General features: G+C 45.8%; 1 protein-coding gene across 1 annotated transcript in view; it reads left to right on the top strand.

Moving 5' to 3' along the window:
- The window catches only part of Tmem178b (transmembrane protein 178B), a gene marked incomplete at its 3' end in the record, with an annotated part of 355,417 nt that overhangs the window by 107,913 nt on the left and 226,120 nt on the right, over nt 1-21,384 (top strand). The window contains exon 2 of the mRNA XM_033764496.1: nt 10,778-10,891. Within this exon, the coding sequence (XP_033620387.1) occupies nt 10,778-10,891 (114 nt within the window). The remainder of the gene's footprint in view (nt 1-10,777; nt 10,892-21,384) is intronic.

Below are 21,384 nucleotides of genomic sequence, written 5' to 3'. Positions count from 1 at the left end.
TCTTCTGGGTACCATTCTTAGAGCTGTCAATCGAGGTGAATGCTGTAGTAAGGGTCTCTTATGAGGTCCAGGTGAATAAGATGGGAAGGCAGATCAGGAGGCAGATTCATGGCAGGTGGAACAATCAGAGCCAAAGAGCTCTTGTCATAGTTTGATTTCTGCTAACAGGGAGTGTGTGTGTGTCACCGTGTGGGAGGACTTTAATTATGGCTTGGACAAGGATGGGGATGGCCTGCTGATAAGTGTGTGGGGCTAATTGCTAACTTATAGAGTGACATAATCATGGTTCAAAAACTTCCTTGGGAGCAGGAACAAAGAGGAGATCCTACACCTAGATAACAGACCAAAACAAAACTAAAAAGCAAGAAAAGACGGTTGCCCAAGCTCATGGAGGGGGGCACAGTAGGTTTAATTTCCTTGGAGGAAACCACTTTGGCATGATCCTCCCTGGGTCTTCAGCCTAGTGACAAGGCTGCCAGCAAAGCTAAAAGGAAACCACACTGCGTCACTGGAACTATGCCGCAGACGCTGTGGTCCTGTGATCTGTACAGGTCTGACTGTGCATGCAGGGACCGGGCCAGGGCTCTCTGTGGACAGGGAGTGATGCTGGTCCATGGACTGGACCTTCAGAATAACCAGTGTGGTTGGGGGAACCTATGTGTCTTCAGCTAGAAGCAAAGGAGATTTAGGGGTGGGAAGAGGCATGAGAGCTGTCTTTAAATATTTATGGGCTGTTCTATGGGAGTGGGATGTGCATCTCCAAAGGCATAACTAATGAATGATACAAGCATTTATTGAAGGCTCACTATGGAGCATGTTTGCCATGGGTTATCTCATTTACTCCTCATCAATCTTATGAGCTAAGTGCTATTATTATCTGCATTTCACAGATGAAGAAATGGAGTCCCTGAGAGGTTGAGCAGCTTGCCCATAGGCCCCTGCTGTCCGGGGAGTGGAGACTGGGATATGGCCAAGACTCAGGCATCAGACGCATGACCAGCAAACGTGCTGCCAGCCCTATTCTGCTTCTCCACTTCTGTGTTACTACGGAGTTAGCTTTTCTTCAGCCCATTAGGAGAGCTACAGAAGCAAACATTTTGTCTTATTCTGATAAGAGCAGCAGGAGCTGTGGCTGCTGAAAATTCCTGCAAGTGGAAAAGTTTTGCTTTATATAAAAAGCAATATAAAACCTTGGAAGGGCTCCCACTTTCTTTCAGAAGAGCTTGATTTTTGCCAGTTTCTTTTCACATGTGCAGTGTCATGTGCTGCTTAAAAAGTGTGCTGGGTGGGTTTGAATCCCACCTCTGGGACCTGATAGCTATGTGTTCTTGGGTAGGCTAACTCTTTAAACCTTTATGTCCTCACCTGTGATAATAATAGTACCTAGCTTTTAGAATCAAATGAGAAAATGCATAATGCATTTTGTGCAGTATGGAACACAGGAAGCATTCACTAAGTAGCAGCTATTATTAAAATGAATAATAATATTCAAAATACCATTTTGGCCATCAGGAGTACAAAGATTAAAAAAAAACACAAGCTCCTCTAAACAGGCTTTTATCATAGATAGAGATACATGATTAATATGCAAATAACTGTGTTACCAGAGTAGCCAGCAGATGATGTTTAGGGTGGAGTAGAGTGTCAGAAATATGGTAATAGGGTGGATGGAGGTGATGTTTTTAAAAAATGGAATTCTGTGTGCATAATCAAGAGGTCCCAATGAATACTACTTATAACAAACATTAATGTAACATAGAATAGAAATAAATTAAATATTTAAGATGCAGTCTATGCTGTGCATATGAAACATTAAAAAGTGATGTTGACAACTACAAATAGAGAAAACAAAGCATTCAGAAAGGAATGCATCTGAAGCCATTAAAAACAAAAAGGTAGCTAACATTTTTCCTTGGTATGTAGAGAAGAAATATTCTGGCTGGGTCTGCAGCAGCTATAAGCCTTGCAAATCTTTCTCAGAACATCTGGGAGGAGCAGAAGGTGCTAAAGAGAAGACATGGGGAGGTGGGAAGGAGATTTCTTGTAATGAGCTTTTGTGAAGAGCTGCTTCTTAAATACTGAGCGTCCCACCAATGCTGTTGGGTGTGGAGGTGGCAGGGTGTACATTCCCATCTCCTCCCAATTCTGTGCCTTGGGACAATCTTAGAGGCCTGGTATCCACCAGCCCAAGCTGACCTTCCTGAGCCCCTGGAACATCCCTGCTCTACTTTTTCATCATCTCTAATATCAACTCTTCATTTCCCTAAACTCCTGGGTTCTTCCACCCCAACCCCCTTTTTGGGGATTCTAAAGAATTTAACTAAATGCTCATAGATCTGAGAAGTGGCTTTCTTAATTTGATAAAGAAAAACTTCTCTCCTTGTTCCCCCTATTAAGATGCAATTTTAGCTTTGTTGTTGCTGTTGAGAAAAGACTCTTAGATCTTAAAGATCTGTTTCATCAGTTTTTTGTTGCTGGCTTTCCGTTTTTTCCATGTGCTCTTCCTACTTTCTATTTAATCTTTTTTTTTATTAAATTAGAACACTAGTCAGGCCTGGGGCTAGAAAGATGACTAAGAGCGGACAGCCTGGTAGGCAAAACAGACACCAAAGTAAGACTCTCGGGGTGGAGCTGACCCCTTGGCAGGCTGGGGCCTGGGCATGGAAGCAGGGGAGCCTGGGAAGCTGGGGCACTGTGGACAGAAGATCGGCGTGCAAGGTAGGGCTGATGTCCCGTCCTCCCTTCCTTTTGTCCTTCAGTGAATGTACTGAGTTCCTTCCTTGTGCAAGGTTGTGGCTGCCAAAAGAATCCTGTTTCCAAGGAGTCTTACACCAAGTAATGAATCATTACAGCTGAGGTGTGTGAGAGACCAGAATTCTCATCCTGGCTTTCTCCTGGCTGCCCGGCTGGCCCTGGGCAGGGTCCTTATATGTCTCAACTTCCCCGTTCTTCTTTGATCACACAGGGATAGGACTATCATTTTTCCCTCTCAGGCTGTTTTGATGATGTGGCATAACTTGTGAGGGTCTGGAATGTGCAAGACGTGGAATAGATTTGTTTAAAAAAAGTAACTTTGAGCCATGCATGATGGTGCACACCTGTAATTCTGGCACCCTGGAAGGCTGAGACAGGAGGATCCTGTCTCAACCCCAGCCTGGCTGACTTAGTGAGATTCTGTTTCAAAATAAAAAATAAATAAAAGGGCTAAAGATGTTGCTCAGTGTAAAGGCCCTGGGTTCAATCCCTAGTACCACACACAGACACACACGCACACAGACACACACCCACATGCACACACAGAAACAACAACGACAACAAAAGGGAACTTTTTGTTGGTGAGGTAAACACACAGATCTCCAAGTGGCCCAGTGGTGCCTCCCTAGGTTGGTCAGAGGAAAAGCGTAAAGGGAAGCTGAAAAGAAAGCCAGAAGGCTGCTTCCTCCTAGGCATGAATGTGACCTTTCCAAGTAGCCTCAAGACTAAACTGTGCCAGTTCCTTTCAGTGATTACCACCAAGTGTTCTCAAATGTATAAATGTTGTCTGCTGCTGTTCTCTGGGTCATTTTGTGCAGTCTGGGTCCCCTCGAAAGGGAGGGTGACTCAGTGGGTTGCCAGCTCAACCAAGAGCATGCACTGCAGCTGCAAGACACTGGGATTACACACAGGTGGCCCTGGGGAATGTGGTGCAGGACACCCAAGGCATTATACAAGCACAGCTCGTGAGGGGCATTTGGCCCTGGTGTTGCTTTGCTGGCAGGCTTGGAGAAAAGACTAGCAAACACATGGAGTCAGTTACTTAATTTACCCGGTAGATCATATGATCAAATATCAGGTCCTGATATTTGTTTTTGACTCATCCAAATATATACTGAGACTGGCCTGAGAAGAATGTAAGCAAGAGACCTGCTTTCTGATTTTGATGAATTCACTGGCCTATGTGCTAGAAACTGCTCTTTGTGTGGAAAAGAGTTTGGGGTTAACAAATCTGGGACTGTCTGCATGCTGTAACTGTCCTTTTGCGGGGAGTCACTATGTATTGCTCAGTGCTGCAATGAGTAAACAGTTTACACATTGTTTAACTCAGCTTTTCCTAAATGCCATGACCGACATGTACCCAACCACCCAAGCACTTTTAAATGAGGGGCAGAGGTGTCCCATGTTCCGGTTCTTCCTTGTGCCACCCAGGTCAATGCCAGGTGCAGATGTGAGGTTAAAGGTTTGCCTGTGGGTCACACCCTCCTCTCCCCTCAATAGCAGCTTCCTGTCCCTGGGGTGCCACTGGTCTGGAGGAGGGGATTCTGGGATCTCATTTGCACTTAAATGTTGGTGACTCGGGGCTACCCCTTTGGTCTTCTTCAAAAGAGCTTTAAAAGTGAATATCTTCAGGGACAAGGGGAAAGAAATGAGAACAAAGACCTGTCATGTAAAGGTACATCATCCCAGTAATGAATGTAACTGTACTGTATACCAAGAATGTACCAATAAACTCAATAAAAAGAAAAAAACCGTGAGTATCTAAGAGAACAGTGTTTTATAGCTCTCTAGTGGGAGACAGAAGCACGTGAGTAGGGAAGATAGCTTTAGATGGTGAGTCTGGGCCCTGTGCTTTCTCAAAAGCCACTCTGCCTGAGAAGGTCCTGCTTAGTCTCTATTACCCTCAAGTGAAGCCTCCCTTGACAAGGACTTAGGAGACCATTCAATGTTAGTCGCTAAATCACTACATTTTGTTTATCCTGCTGGTACTGTAGGGTGAGACCAGAACTCAGTTCCAGTGCACTTGACTTCTGTGCCACACACCCCCGTCTCTGTTTCTTCATTTTTTCCCTGCATCTCTTGAGCTTTTGCTCTAGAATGATCATTGCCTCCTGTGGTTGTTGTGTGGCAGCATACCCTTGTGATCTCAGTACTCTGGAAGACTGGGGCTGGGGGAATCACAAGTTCAAGCCCAGCCTGAGCAAGTCAGTGACTTAGTGAGACCTTGTCTCAAGAAATTAAAAAAAAACAAAAAGGGGGCTGGTAATGTGACTCAATGCTAAGGACCTGGGTTTAAAAATAAAAGGCTCTCTGTAGATATAGATCTACACCTGTAGCACCAATATAAACATCTTGCTAGCATTATTTCTGACTTCCTGTGTCCTATCTCTTTAGAGCAGTCATGGGGCAGCCATTGATAATAATAAGCACTCATTTTGTTCAGGGACCACATTTAGTACTGGACTTTGCCACACTTATGCCTTGGGTCTTCTAGGACTTGCAGTGGAAAAAAAGGAATGGAAACATCTCTCCTCATTCAAGTTCCCTGTCTTGAAGTCTTCGAGTCTTTTGCCACAGAAGTCCAGGGAGGTGCAAGAGGAGAAGAGGAAGAGAGTAGTGAGGGGGACTCTGGCTGCCACTCCCAGCCTGGCTCTGCTTCACCTGCTCTGAGCTCCTGCGGGCTGCTCTGTCTCCCAACTTCCAGGTGGATTTAGTACCACAGTGGAAGTTAGGTGCAGTGAGAGTTGGAGTATTTCTTCCCTGTCACTTCATCGAAAGCTGGCTGTGACTCTCCCTTCAAAGGGCCACCCTCTCCAGCTTCTGGTGATGGCTTCTTCCTCTGCCCTGAGGGCTCAGGGCGATGCCAGCGTTTTCTGTTGTTACCCCAGGGGCCTTCCACCATCCTCTTCTGTTCTCTTTATACCCTGTGCTTAGTTGTGAAAATTGTCCTCCTCTACTCTTTCTTTCTTTAAATTGAGGTAAAACATTTAACAGAACTATCCTCTTATCATATTTTGGAGTGAGCAATTAAGATTGTTACCTATAGGCACAATGTTGTACAGTAGATCTCTAGAATTTCCTCATCTTGCATAACTGAACTCTTCTATCTGTGGAACAATTCCTCATTTCCACCTCTCCCAGCCCCTGCTGACCACCATTCTACTATCTGCTCCTGAGTTTAAGATCCTCATCTAAGTAGAATTATGGAATTTGATTCTTTCAGGTAGTTGTGCATGGCAGCATCTCCTTTTTTTTAAAAAAACCTGAGTAATATTCCATTATATTTACCAAAATCATTGCATTTTATTTATCCAGTCATACATTGATAGGCACTCATATCTTGACTATTGTAAATAACACTGCAATAAACATAGGTGTGCAGATATCTCTTTGAGATATTAATTTCTTTTTGATATATACCTAGAGGTAGGATTACTGGGTCACACGGTAATTCTAGTAATTCTATTTTTCACTTTTTGAGGAGCCTCCATGCTGAGTTCCATGGTGGTATAGCCAACATATATGCCCACCCAAATGTAAAAGAGTTTTAATTTTTCTGCCTCCTTACCAACCATTGTTATCTGTCCTCTCTCTCTCTCGCTCTCTCTCTCTCTCTCTCTCTCTCTCTCTCTCTTTCTCTTTTGGATAGCCCCCATCTTAACAGGGGTAAGATGATACCTCATTGTGATTTTGATTTGCATTTCCCTGATGATTAGTGATGTTGAACATCTTTTCATATATCTGTTGATCATTTAAATATTTTCATTGGATAAATGTCTGTTTAAGTCCTTTGCCCCTTTTTCAATCAGGTTATTGAGTTAAATTATCCTTTTAAAGAACTCTCCTTGGTTACCTGTTTGGGCACCACTTACGTGTTTTGCTAGGTCCCTGACCAACAGGAAGGATGATCACCAGCTCAGGAAACCAGTTCCACCCACGCTGCAGCTTCTTGAGGGAGCTGCTGTGACTCTGGGTTGGGATGCAGGTGATGCTGGAGGTGGGTTTGATCTCTTTTCCAGGTAGGGCTATGGGCTTCCTTATTGTGTTCCAGGCGGCCCCTCCTCATCTATTGTTGCAGGAAAACCTGTTTGCATTGGGAAGCCCACGTTCTGGGCACACGTATCGGGTGCCCAGATGGTGCCTGTATTTACAAAAGCCCAGCACACTGACAGGACCTGCAGACACATGGAGAAATATTTTGCCTTTCTTCTTAGGCAATATTTGAATCTTTCAGATTTAATTGCTGTCAAAGGCAGGATGTTACAATCCCTGATGCAAAGCAAACTGTGAGGGCCTCCAGTGGGCTGTTCCTGCTGCCCCGGGCAGGTCTCCTGGATGTCACCATTGCCGGTTCCCTGGTTTCTTGTTCTTGCTGAGGGTCAAGTGGCTTCTTTCCTCATTGGCTGGGTGGGCTGCAGGTGCAGGGGCTCAGGGAGCTGGCTCTAGCTTGCTGGGAGCCTATGACAACTTGTTGAATTTGTGTCGAGGCAGAGAGAGCCTGGCCTTAGCTAAGGAATCAGGCACTTTTCTCAGACACAGTGACAGGTACAAATCTGGCCATCACCAGTGAAATCCAGTTGTGTGCTCCAAGGCTGGGTCCAGAAAATGTTTTGTTTGATCTTAAAATGATTGCCTATAGGATGGTGGCTAGGTCATACGGGACTGTTGTGCAAATTAGATAAAGGAGCTCCTTTTGGCGGAGGCAGTACTGACCTCCACCTAACCAAGGTACAAGGCTTGACAAAGACCATAGCAGCTGGACTTCAGCACCCAGGTATTTAGGAAGTGCCCAGCTGTACCTGTCCAAGACAACTGCAGATAGTATTCTTGTTATAGCCTTCTACTCTTGCTTTCTGATATCTTTTCTACCCTCTCCCACTCTTTCCCCCCAAACCATTGACCTGGTTGTCCCTTGGATTACATTTGTTCAGTGCAGTGAGACCCTGTTCTGTGATCATATGGGGGTTTCTTCTGCCTCACTGTGATTGACTGTCTCTCCTTACATTGTCCAGACAGGGAAGAGATGTCGGCTGTAGGCTAAGTTTGGCGGTGCTCATGTCCCTTCACTGATTCTATTCTATTTGCCTCAGTTATTTTCCTTGCATGTAATAAAAATAATTGGTTTCTTTGCCTCCATGGTCTTAGCAAGGGCATCTCATATTATTCTCACCTTCCTTTGGAGTGCTTGGTATAGGTACTTACCTAGTTGTGTTGGGAGCTGGGAGATAAAGATAAATGAATAAGACAACATCCCTGTCCTTGAGAAGCTCATAATCTAGTGGGAGAGCGAGGTGTGTAAATAGATAAATCATAGCCCCTGGATGCATTGGGTAAATAAGAAGGAGGCTCAGGGGAGCAGGAAGGGAGGAGGGAAAAGCCCAGGTGAGCATTCCTGCTGGGTGCTGCTGGCACCTCCTAGATGCAAGGAAGGCTTTCCTGGGAGCTGCCATTGAGCTCCCTCTTGGAACAATTGTTGTCCTCAGGGAGACAGGCAGGGAGGAGCCTAGAGACAGTCATGAAAGGATGTGGCCCACTGAGGGTACGGTGGGAAGGTTCCCTGGGCAGCAGCTTGGCAGGTGGGAGGGCTGGGGCCAAAGGGGAGCTGGAGTGGAGCTTGGGGGCTTCATGCCTGAGGAGTGTGGGGGTTCTCCTCCGTGTACAAAGTCCAGTGCAGGCCTATGAGCAGAGGATGGCCCCGGAAAGGGAGGCTCTGGTTGAACAGTCTTGGGTTTTAATCCTGGTGTGGTCACTTCCTTAGGCAGGTCACTTAATCTTCTTAAGTGGAACTTTCTCATTTTTAAAACAGGGATGGTGATAACAGCAATTCCTTATGGAGTCTCCCGGGTGGTGAGACAAGTGTGACCCCAGGAATGGGTTCCAGGTATGTTCGGAATGCTGGTTCTTTCAGGGAGTAGGGGCAGGGGCCTCCTTGTCTATTTATTCCAGGGTGTGTTCTAAATATCCTTTCTGTGAGCTTCGTGACATGTAAAGTTGGGAACCACTGGTTTATAAAGCAGTTGGCAAGTTTCTCCTATTTGGTAAGTTACCACTAAATGTGGTTGTTTATTGAGAAAGGTCACTGTAGTCATGTATCAATGATGGAGACACACTCTGAGAAATCTATCGTTAGGTGATTTTGTCACTGTGTGGACATGGTAGCGTGTACCTCCACAGATGAAGATGGCTGTGACTTCAGCAGGGTAGGCCATCTTAGGGGACCGCCATCATATATTTAGCCTGGCTTTGAAAAATCGTTATGCTGCACCTCACCGTATAGGACAGTTACCGTGGACAAGTGGGGACTGAGAGGAGACACCAGACTCCAGGGACATTTCTGGAGTAGTACTGACAGAATTTGCTGACCAGTTGATGTCAGCAAGGGGGGCACCATTAGGGAGGAGGAGGAGGCATTAGGGATGCTGTTGTAGCCTGGAAGTGATGCTATTCATGGAATTCGTGATGGATTTAAGGTGTGCAGGCTTGAGGGGTGGGCTTGAGTAAGTGGAAACTCTGGTAGATAACTTTTCAAGAAGTTCAGCAAGTCAAGGAAGCAGGATGATGGGGTGGAGGTGAGTGAGGAGGTGTGCTTGGGGGCAGCTGGGAGCCTCTGAGAGACTGCAGGGGCTTTGTGGGCTAAGAGGACAGACACCCGGAGTTTGACAAGCTAAAGATACAGGAAAAGAGTGCATACCACTTTCTAAAGAGACTTTTGTCTCTTTGAATAGAGTCTGTCGCATTTGAGAAATGTCCGCCAATACCTGGAAACTAGGCAGTTGTCCAGATATAATTTATAAGGCATCAGTTTCACAAGGCACCCCATTTAAATTATTGCACTCCACCAATTGCCAGGTTCCCTGCTGACAGTGGGTGGGGGGGTGTCAAACAGTCCAATCAGGTGCCACCCGTTATAAATTGAAAATCAGTGGGGTGCAAAATGGATTACCATCAAAATCCATTCAGGTGCAAAACCAAATTTCAAAACCTTTAACCTTTAAAAATCGCTCCTTTCCTGATTCTTCACAGTGCCCTGCCATTGAATTTTAATATTCCCCAGATATAAGCAATTGTCAATAGCAATGCCTGCAGGAGACCAAATGTAACAAGGAAGGAACTCTGGATTAGGTCTTTTTTTTTGAAATTTACAAACATGGTGGAGTTGTGAATTGATACATTGGAATTGTGTTAGATTCTCTAAAGCAGCAGTTCTCAAACTTAAGCACACAACAGAATCACCTGGAAGGCTTAATACAACTCAGCTGGGCTTTACCTTGGAGCTTTTGGCTTCAGGAAGTCTGGGGTTGGGCCTGAGAAGTTGCATGTCTAGGAAGTTTCTTGTGAACGTTAAAGCTGATTGTTCTGTGGTCACACTTTGAGAATCTCTGCCCTACGCCTTGGTTTAATAGTAATGCATTGGACCAGGTGTTGACTTAAGGGGCCACAATTTTTTCCAAGAAGCCTGAGACTAGTTCAAACAGAGAGAGATTGATTCGAGAACTTTGTGGTCAGAGGTAAGGTTGGAGAGGATTGGGGAACGGAGAGAGAAAAAGGGAAGAAATTTCCCCCAACCCAGCTCCCTATGCAGAAGACTGAAATGTTACATTTCTACTAAAAGAGCAAATGATACCAGTAAGCCCAAGCTTACGTTCTGCTGGTCCCAGGGGGAAACTGTTAATGTTTTTTGATGCCAAACTTCTTTCAACTTGAAAGTTGATTTTATTAAGAATGTTAGAAAAACATGGGTACCCCCACCCTTTAAAGAGTTAGCTTCTAACAGCCTAAACTTTGGCTCTTTCTACCTCTATATGATCTCAGAGATGATTTAAAAAAATAAAAAGAAATCAAAGGTCTTTGAATGTGGTTCTATTCTCTTCCTCTTTTTGAGTCAAAGTTACAGTCTTATATAAACTAGGGGTCACCAGGCCCAGGATGAAATAAATCTTTCTCCAGGTTGGAAAAATGGATCCCAGAACTGCTCCAGACCTGGCTGTGATGTCATTAACATTTGGTTCCCTCTCTTTTCCAGGAGAAATTGAGCGATGCACGTACATCAAGTACCACTACTCCTCAGCAACCATCCCCAGGAACCTCACGTTCAACATCACAAAGACCATCCGTCAGGACGAGTGGCATGCCCTGCGTAAGTACATCTTCTTTGTCTCTCTGGTTGTGACCGTGTGTGATGTCACCTCTGGAGGGCTTGGGATCCCTTCTGGGATCGTGGGCAGACTCAGGACATTGTGCTGGATCTGCCAATATTAATGGGTCAGAATTGCCTCAGTTATTTTTGATTGAATTATAGCTCTGGAGGGCTTGCATTGAACAACAACAACCCCAAAAAACAGCCACACTCAAACCAAACTAACAAACAAAAACCAAACCACTGGCAGTCAGATAATGATCTTATTGCACTCTCTGGGTAGGCATCTAAAGTTTCATCTACCTCACTGAACTTGCTTGTGGGATTTAACTCCAGCTGTCTCCAAGTTGCTAGGAATATTATTGTGGCAAACTGCTAGAGCCTCCAGTTGTTATTTACGAAGGGCAGGAGGAGTTGGTGGTTGCAGGCTGCATTACTATGGGGATTTGCACCTGGGTGGGGCACAAGGTGGGGGATTTTGCCTCTTCCACAAGTCTCCAATGATGGGCTTCAGGCCTTGGCTCACCTGGGATTGCTTAACACAGATCAGAAGCCATAGTTGCACCTATTGGTTAGGGAATGTCTAGGCCAGTGGATTGTTAGGACGTAAATTACAATAAGAGGGTGACTTAAGGAGCAAGCAGAGTCGAGTGTCTATTTTTACTTTCTGCCCTGTGGGGATCCGCTGCCTGTCTGTGACAGAAGAGCTCCCCCTCTTTGCTGCCACAGATCTTCTTGCTGACCCATTTGTCCTGTGAGTAAACGCCCTGTGTCTTCTCTTGCACTGGTCAGATGCCCCCCCTGCCAACAGCCCAAGGTGAAGGTTCAGTTTACATTCATAGACAAAGGAGATTTTTACTGTTTCTTGATATTAGGAATCCCTTAAGTGATGAATTTGAAGAAGACAGCTTTTAGGGCCAAAATGTATTTATTATTGCTTAGTTTTGTTTGTGTGTGTATGGTTCACTTTTTGGTTTGACTTTAATATACCATCCATAGCATGGGGTGGGGAATGGGGAGGTGTGAGAGACAAGAAAAATTAAATAAAGCAGAACTGTCATTCACTGGACTCAGCAAAATCTTTGGGTGTCCAGATGACTGTTACCCAGTGCTTCTGGATTGCAATCATAGAGCAAGTACCAGCAGATGGGCTGGCATTAACCAGACTGATGCCCCTACGAGTTGTAGTCCTTACTACAGACACCAGCTGTAGCCATTACTGTAGATACCAGCACACTGGGACAAAGCGCTTAAAGAGCATTGCAGTGCGCCTGACATTGAGCTAAGCATGCCACATCCTTATTTAATTTTAATGTTAGTTTTGCCTCAGAGACTCTAATAATTGGGGTTATTAATTTCCTTATGGAGCTAGATATGTAAAGACCCAAATATAGAAATAAATGACAATTGCTTATTTCCTGCAATATATTGGTCTAGTAGAGTCACTCAATAGGAACCTAAAAGAGATTTTTAAGATACAGAAGTCCTGTTGATTAGCTACTTAACTCTAAAAGATTATGGGGCTCCTAATAGGGCTCAGAACCTAAGAAGAAATAAATTATTGACCTCACAGTTTCAATCCAAAGGAACACACTTTAACCAAGGATACCGGGTTTCTCTAGATGCCAGACATAGTGGATACGGAGGCCACTGGGAGCTCTTTTAAGGAGCTTGAGTTGGGGGGTGGAGAAGGGTGGGGGTGGAGACAATCTCACAGCAAATAATTACAAGGCAATGAGGTAATTACAATATAGGAGAATTGCTTCAAGCAATTAAGATGGTTTGTGGAATTTTCAACAAGGAGAACTATTTTAGTGTCAAGTGCACAGACACACTTTAAGGGAAACCTGGTAGTACTCTCCTGGCTATACACCCTGTACATGTCTGGAATGCAAGGAGCTCACCCAATAAGGCATCCCTGGAAATATGTGACACGGCATCAGCAAAGACAAAGGGGGCTCTTTGAACCTTGTATGTCTCTAGGGAGCTCATTCTCCAATTGTAGTGCTGTTGGCTCCTGAAAAATTTAATGTGTGGCTTATGCTGTGAATCGGGGTGCTAACAGGTCTATTCTTAACTGATAAAAAGCCATCCCCATGGTTGATACACGTAAAGATCTCTGGCACATGGTGTTTGATAAATTGATGCTACTATTTGGTGAGGGATTCAGTTGCCTCTTTCACGAAGTTGTCTAATGGGCTATTAAACTGGCAGAGAGCATTTGCCATGTCTGAATTCCATGACAGCTATTATGAGCCAGAGGGCAGGTGAACATCTGTCACAACTGAAGCTGGTACTAAGTATGATTGGGAAGGCTGGCATGATAGGGAAGGTCCACATTAATTTTCAAAGGTCAAGTGTTGATGACATTAGGTAGGAAGTGGGCACAGAAACACCCTTTGACTTAAAAGTGGCAGCAATTAAAGATGAACAGCATTGAAAAAAAAAAAACCCTGCATCGGATTTCTTTGCTTGTTTTGTGAGTTCTGCACTCTTTAGTACTCTGAGATCAAATGAATAAATTCATTTGCTATTAGGTTAGTTATCATTTTATAGTTTGACCATAATATCTTACTTTTCTCAGTAGATTAATTTTTGCCCAAGGAAAGCAATTTGAGTTTGTCTTTTGTGAAACAACTTCTGGCAAGTATTTGGATTTTGATTAACTTTGGGTTATATTCTTTTCATCAGGAATTTGCATGTTATATTCTTTTCATCAGGAATTTGCATGATCATCAACCATTGTGGTGGGGAAGATGTTTTCAAATAGGAAGAAGCACAGTTTGGTTTAAAACTATGTTTTTGGAAAGTTAAGGCCACCAATGGGAAGCTTACTTGCAGATCTGTGATTCCATGCACCTTGTAGCCAGGTGAAATCACCGAGGCTTGCAGATCCAAATATAAAGAGTTAAGCTTCAGCGGCAGTAGTGGCTGGAGGATCAAACCTGTGCATGTATGTGTGTGGGGTGGGGAGTAGAGGCTTGGCCTTTGTGTCTGAAGTTCAAGTGCTGTGTTCTCTTGATGAGTTGGGGACAAAGTTTTGACACTGACGTGGGTGGCAGTTGCTGGAGAGGCATGGTAGGTACCTGTTTCTTCTTCCAACCCTAGAAGAAAGCAGAAGCCCTGCCTAGGCAGCATCTATGTCCCCAGTCCACCCAGGCCTGGCTGTCTACCACTGCTTTCCCACCCATTGCTGCATGTGAGTGGCAGGGTGGGACAGGTGCCTCCGTGGGCTCTTCACCCAGCAACTCCTGCCCTCTCCAGGGCTGGAGGAGGCCAAGAGAGTGTCACAGGCAAGTGAGGAGGGACATGCATCCTTGCATTTGGATGGGTTTTCTACTTGAATGCTTTGCATGTGACAGAAGCTGATGACAAGTGGCTGGAATGGCCAGGGAAGCTGGCTGGCATTGCAGGGGCACTTTCGGTGGCACTGTTCCCTCCTCTGACTACAACATGTCCTCACAGACTTTTCACAATGTGTATTTCGGACTGAGGTAGCCGCACTCATTTGGAGAATTGTGTGTCCTCAAGCGATGCCCAAGAGCCCTGAGACCATCCTGAATGCCTTTGCCTTTGTCCCTTCTGGCACAGTATCCGGTGGCCTGCAGCCTGGACACTTGCTCATTGCAGGGCAAGGACAGATGGGTGGAAGAGGCTGGGTGGCCAGTGACTGGGACCAAGCAGCCAAGGTGGGCTGGAAGAACCATGGTAATAGAGCCTGCCTGAAGCTGTGGGCAGATACCTGCAGGAAGGCATGCAAAGGGCATCTCCTGATCTGCTCGGCAGGGACTCAGTGGGACTGAGCCATCATGGACTCAGCCATCCCAGCTGGATCCCTGTGACTCAATGGCACTGTGACTGTGAGCTCCAATTTCTCCTTCCACTTGGCCTGGACAGGATGGAGATTTGAGTGCACAGTTGCTTACTGCTGGATGTGAGAATCACAGGGCTGAGGCTCTACTTTGCTATGATCAGATCTTCTGTTATCCTTTGAGAGACTATGAACCAAGGAAGCTAGAGTTTTTTTTTTTTAAGCCTCTATCTGTCAAGACTGAGGGTTTAACTAATTAGATTGGATGGGCAAGTGGCACCCTTCCAGCTGGTGGGAGGAAGACAGAGATGCTTTCCTCTCCTGACTTCCCTTCCCTGACCACATCCAACAGAGGCTTGTTCAAGGTTCCCACCTTGGCTTGGATGGTGATTTCTGGAAAGGCACCTGTTGAGGCACCCTGGAGCAGCTGCCTCTGTCCACAGCATGTGGTGCCCACACCTCTGCCGCACCCAGTGCTCATGTTACCACCAGGGCAGAGGACACGTGTGCTGAGAAGCCGCCCTGAAGCTGGGCACAGGGACTGCAGGGAAAGTCAAGGCTGGCTAGAAGAGAGGTGGTGAAGTGAGGAGTGCGAAAGATGGAGATGGAGACAGACGTGTGGATGAGCAAGAGCATTTTGGTGGACCCGAAGAGGGAAAAGCAGCCCAGGATGTCTGGCCTGCTGTAGATGCCTGAAAGTCTTTGCAGCTCCCAGAAGCTCTTCTCTTTGATTCTAGCCTGCAGGTTTGCTCAGTCCTGGGGACAGATCCCACCCCCTTGTATCTGATTAGATGCCTCATGAATCCTGCCACTCTAGTTTGGGTCATGGTACAGAACTCGTACTTCATCCTACCTGGTCTCCCTCATCTGGCTACTCCTATGCCTACTTCCTCATACTTTTGCTTTCTAGAATTAGAGGGTCCTGCATGGAACCCCATCTCTCTAGTGCTGTTTAGACTCCCTCCAGACACCCCAAGTCCTGCCTACTTATTGGACCTCAGCTTGTTCCTTGTCCCTCTTTGCACCAGCATCAACCTTCTGGCCTTGGACTTCTGTTGGTTCTTTGCCCGACAGCACCTGCCCTCCCTTTTCCAGGGGACTAACCTGAGAGTTCCTAGCTCAACCTTCTCCTCTGTAACTGGCTTATCTCTGGGCTTTCTTCCCACTCAACCCTGATCAGCCTGGACTTCAGGTCCCTATGATCAGGTGAATGTTGTAGACCAAAGGGCTTGGGATGGAACTACCAGTGAGTACAACGCCATCCACATCTTTGTTCACATCACATGTATTCAGAGGTGCTCAGAGGTGATCTGGTGTTTCCTTCAGGAGCCCAGTCTGCATTGTTGCAGCTCCTTTGCAGATAAGGTAACCAGGACAGGAAGAAAGGGGCTGATTGAAGAGCCCACTTCAACCTCAGGGGAGCCTTTAGAGAACTCAGAATCCAGGTCTGAACTTCTACCCTCCAGATATTTTTTTTCTGTTTTTGGCTAATGTTGGCAGCTGCCTCTTTTTTGCAAGACTGGCATCCATGAAGGTTATCAGTAGCAGGAAACCATCCCCAGAATTTAGAAAGCTTGGTAACATCCCAACTCAGCCAACATAGCATCACCATATGTTGCCCAGTAACAGTCTTTGCTCTTTGCAAACCATTCCATGTCTCCCTGGCCCAACTCCTGCAGGAACATTGTAAACCTTTTGGGACACCACAGCCTGCAGCCCACAGGCTGCTCTGCACTTATCCTCCCAGAGCTCCTGTGGTGTTACTGCAGCAAGCCAGGCCGAGAACACAGACCCCTTAATGGGATATATACCCAGACTTGCCCTTGCAGCAGTTAACTCACGTGGGGACATTTCCTCCCCTGTGCAGCTTTTCTGCCTGCCGAAATTCACCTCTGCTTTGTCCCCTCCCTCAGCCTTCTCCTGGAGAACAGGTTCACTAATTTGATGAACCTCTTAGGTACCTACCCTGGATATTATTTTTTAACTTTTCAGGAGACCCACCCAAAGAAATGATGGGGAGATGATTCAGATAGATGGAGATACTTTATACATGCAACTATTGATGGCACCTGCTCAGATAGCTGGCCTGGCCTAGGGGCCATTGATGAAAATGAGGAGGGAGAATTTATTTTTGAGATGGCCAAGGCCTAGGGAAAGGAGGAGTTCTGGAACAGGGGTGGAGCACAATATAACCTTTAGTATTAAAGACATCCACCTACAGAAAAAAAATCTGAGTACTCCTGTGCTGGTGTAATTGCAGTCTTCAAGCTACAATTCATCTGAATGTGTAGGTCCGATTTTGTGCTGGGAATTAGTTGGAAGCCTGGCCTGAAGGCATTCTCTCAGCTTCTGCAGATCAGAGGTTGTTTTCTTCTGGTTGAACATGCTGATTTGGGTGCCACCAAGGAGAACTGGGCACAACCTCAATGGCCTCTTTCATCTGTTTGTTCACTGAGTCATTCAGTATTCATAGAATGACTGTTCCGAGAACCCCATGTTAGGTGCTGGAGGGGATGTTAAGATATTCTGCTTCCCAAATTGGATGATATACAGTATTTCTAGGTGTCAACCAGGCAAGGGATCAAACTGGTTGTTGCTTAATGTTTATTGACTGCCCAGAGAGTGAAGGCTAATATTGCCGACTTGTACACACTGTGAGTTCCAACTTCCATAATCAGATCAGCAAGAATTCACTGTGGGGGGAGATAAAAGTGGAATGTAATACAAAACTAACATATCACAGAGATATGGCCTGGTGGTTACAGTAAGGAAAAAGTGGGGAGGGCTAGGATCTGCCTCGCCTCTGCCCTCTAGGAGATCTGTCCATCTCTAGTGCTGAAAAGTAAACTATGGTAGGTGGGTCTTTCTAACAGTAAAGACAACCAGAGCTCAGTATCCAGGTGCACTGCCATAATGAGAAGGGATGGTACTAGGACTTGAGGTTTCTAGCAAAGAAAACTCAGTGAGAGGGAATCTGGATTAGGCAAACACAGACATCTGGGAAGGCAGACAACTGGCATCCAGCAGTGGGTTAGCAGGTATGTGGACAGTGGGTGCTACTTGGGCGCTCAGGACTGCAGGATTCATTTCCCAGGGAGAAGGGTTGGCAGAGGAAGTAAAGCCAGAAATCTGAGCAGTCTGGGGTATCAGGGAGGTAGAGTAAGAGAAAGGGAACCGTGGCTGAGAAGCCGGTTATGGGGTACACAGGACAGAAGTGCTGACACGGCAGGAGGCCCAAACTGCAATCAGAATTGGTCCTGGGTGGGGGTGGGGGTTCTAAATATGGGTAGAACTATGGGAGGGAGAGGGCAAGTGGCTGGGAACTGGGATAGTGTGGCAGGAAAAGCCAAGTTCTAAATTGTTATGCTAATGGTCTTACCAAGTAGAGACCAATGCTATTTAAATGTAGTCCATAACCCAGCGGCCACATCATGAAACTTATTAAGAATGCAAATTCTCAGGCACTAGCCCAGATAGACTGAGTCAGAATCTCTAGGGGTGGGGCCGGGAGCCTGTGTGATTCGTAACACCTTAAAGCACAACCTTGTAGGTTATCTGCATACCTGGCCATTTCAGCAAGTGTTAAACAGTTTATACCTACATGCTCCTCAAAGCCTCATGCACTGATAGGTGGGACTTTGGGGAGGTGACTAGGTCATGGGGGTGTGGATTGGTTTACTGTTGAGTTGATAGCTACGTGTGATGTCGGAAGGTGGAGCCCGGTCAGGGGAGTAGTCAATGTGGCCATGGCCTGGAAGGGTGAATCTCCCTCCCTCCTCCCTTGATCTCTCTCTGCTTCCCACCACCCTGCTATGAGCTGCTTCCCTGCCTATGGACTGAAACCTCTACATACTGAGCCAAAATAAACCTTTCCTCTTTTAAGTTGTGGGTGTTGGGTATTGTGTCTCAGTGACAAGAAAGTAACTAAAACAGGGGGTTAGGAGGGCACATTTCTTTGAGTTCTCCAGATCCTTGCTTGTCATTCTGCCCTTGAGCTCCCAGTAGCTCCAAACTCAGTGCTACCTGGGGGTGTTGCTAGACTTTTCAGCTGACCTAGACCCTGTGCAGGTAAGGAGATCAGAAGGGAGACGGTCTCACTTACCTGTGCTTAATCTAGGCCAGGCTGCCACAGGCTGGGTTCCCTGGGAAGCGGCCTCCATGTCCACTCCATAACAGGGGAGGGGAGGAAGCAGCATTCACAAAGGGAGAAGAGGCCAGGCTGGGATGCAGGGGTAGGAACACACCTGGGAGGGCTCTGGTCCAAGAATGGCCCTTCAAAGTTTCCTGAGTTATGCCTCCCACATTGTCCCTTCTAGGATGATGGCCATGGAAGTGGGTATGTAGCTCTCTGTGTCTGTGTAGTCCCCAAATGGGCTCATTGCTGATGGCTGGCAGCCCTTACAGAACCTGAGCAGCAAGTCCTTCCATGGATGGGTACTGGGCCATGCACCATATCTCCCCTGCAGGCAGTCATCTGAAGTAGTCAGTCGAGGTTGCTGGGGAAGTCACAGACTCAGGAGGACCAGCATCTACACCAAAGCTAGATGAGGTAGAGGTGGAACCAGGCTGCTGTGCTGCGTAGTTCATGGTCTTTTCCTCGGGAGGAAGTCCCTTTCCTTCTCTTCTTCCAAAGGATTGCTCTGCTGTGTCCTCCATCCACCTTGAGTGGAGCTGCTCATCTCTACCCATCACCTCATGATGTGAGGAACCCTCCTCATCCTCAGAGCCCCAGGCCAGCCACCCCCTCCATCTTAGGGCTCTAGCATTCAAAAGAAATGAAAGAAAGGTATTTATTTTCCATTTTTGTTTTTCTTTTTCATTTAATTACTGGTATCACAACAGGATTTTTTCTATTGCTTTTCATTGCAAATGTATAGTATTTCATCTACATTATGAGTTAAATAGGCTTTTGTGGACTAGCCTAAAAACCCAATCATCATTTATAACAGACATGACTTTTCTGGAAATGGGTTCTGAATTCTAAATAAGTGACTCACAAATGAGGCTTTAGAATAGAACTCATTTCAAAGCTGGAGACTTTACATCTTTCTACTTTCTAGGCAATTTTGCCTCTGAATGGCTTTGCCCTTCCCCCACTGACTACATTTGTCATTCTGAGGCCTGATTCCCAAAGCTGATGTCCGCAACCCCCATGGTGAAAGGCAATTCTCTGTCCCTTGTTCTCAGCTCGTAACAAACTGCTGCTACAAAATTAATGAATGCCCCTTGTTGTGTTACGTGTAGGCTTGGATAAAATCCTGAAATCCAACCAAGGGACATTCAGTGTCCTTGGTGCTAGGGATCATTCAATATCAGACCCCAGTCTCTGTTCACATTGGTTAAATGAGACTAATTATATAACATTTCCCAGAGGCTCTTTGCTTGGGTTCCTGGCACCAAATTAGAAATGAACAGTTAGAGGTGTGTGTGTGTGTGTGTGTGTGTGTGTGTGTGTGTGTGTGTGTGTTTGTGTGTGTGTGTAAACTTCTGAAGCCTAGAGGCTTTTAAACACGGGTGTGCAGGTGCCACGTTAGACTGACATCATCATCTGCATTCCACATGCCACTCCACTTCACTCCCTCATCCTGGGGCTTCTAGATCCTGCAGGGTCACTAAAGAAACTAGGCAAAGTAGTTATACACATGCCTCCTTCCCAGAGCTCAGGGCACATCCTCCTGGGGGAATGGGTAGAGAAGGGAGGGGTCCTTAGGCAGTTGTCCACAAGGATAATGCTGACACAATGTTCCTGTAGGCAGCTCCACACCAACACCAGCCTAGCCTGGTCTGAGTGTCACATGAGTACTGCATGCCACCTTCTCCCAATCCTATGTTGTCATCAGTTCCTACCCTCAAGGGTGCTTTCTATTTCTAGGAAGTAAAAATCATTTTACATTAGGAGGATGAAGGATCTCTGGCTTATGGTTAAGAGTTGAAATTTAGTTATTTGCTTAGCTTAGCTGAAGTAACAGAAATCTATAGTTTAAAAAAATTACTCACAAACTGTTTCCTCATGAAATCAAACTAGCGGGGCTGGGACTCTGAGTGTTTGCAAGTCCTGGTCAGAGCTTTGTGGCTCTGGCTGGTGGTTCTTAGAATGACTTAGCAGGGCCAGCCCTTTCCCCTTGGTTTTTACTGAGGGTCTGTGGCATGCACAGCATTGGAGGTGGGAGGGAGACAGCCAAGGGAGCCTCTGCTCCCCTAGAGAAATGACACTGACTCAGGATGGTGGGAGCTGGTGCTTTATACAGGGCATGGACAAATGCCAGTGGGGTCTTCTAGAGAAGGAAACTGGATAACGGGTCAGGAATGGTGACATTTGAAAGGGACTAAGGACTTCAATCATTTACTCAAATGAAACGTGGAGTTCATTTATCATTTACCAGGAATGATTCTCTGCTTTGGAAGGGAAAGGCAGCAATTTGTGCCCTTTTGTCCTTGTGTAATAATAAATAGTAGTCATGGAATGCTTAACTTGGGCATGGACGTGCATTGTTTCACTTAAACACCAGCTGTACTATGAATAAATGTCATGTATGAAAGTTGAGGAAAACATTGACAGAGGTTGATTATGGAATAGTCTAGAAAACAAGCATTCCTTAAAGCATAGGAAGAATAAATGATGTTTTTGTTGAGCTTATATTTCTCTTTCCCTACTCAGAAATATATATATTATATAACATAT

The sequence above is a fragment of the Fukomys damarensis genome, unplaced genomic scaffold, assembly GCF_012274545.1.
Source record: "Fukomys damarensis isolate Sample0158 unplaced genomic scaffold, DMR_v1.0_HiC HiC_scaffold_16, whole genome shotgun sequence".
NCBI lineage: Eukaryota > Metazoa > Chordata > Mammalia > Rodentia > Bathyergidae > Fukomys > Fukomys damarensis.
The sequence above is the reverse complement of the archived record's forward strand: the minus strand, read 5'-3'. Positions and strand labels throughout refer to the sequence as shown.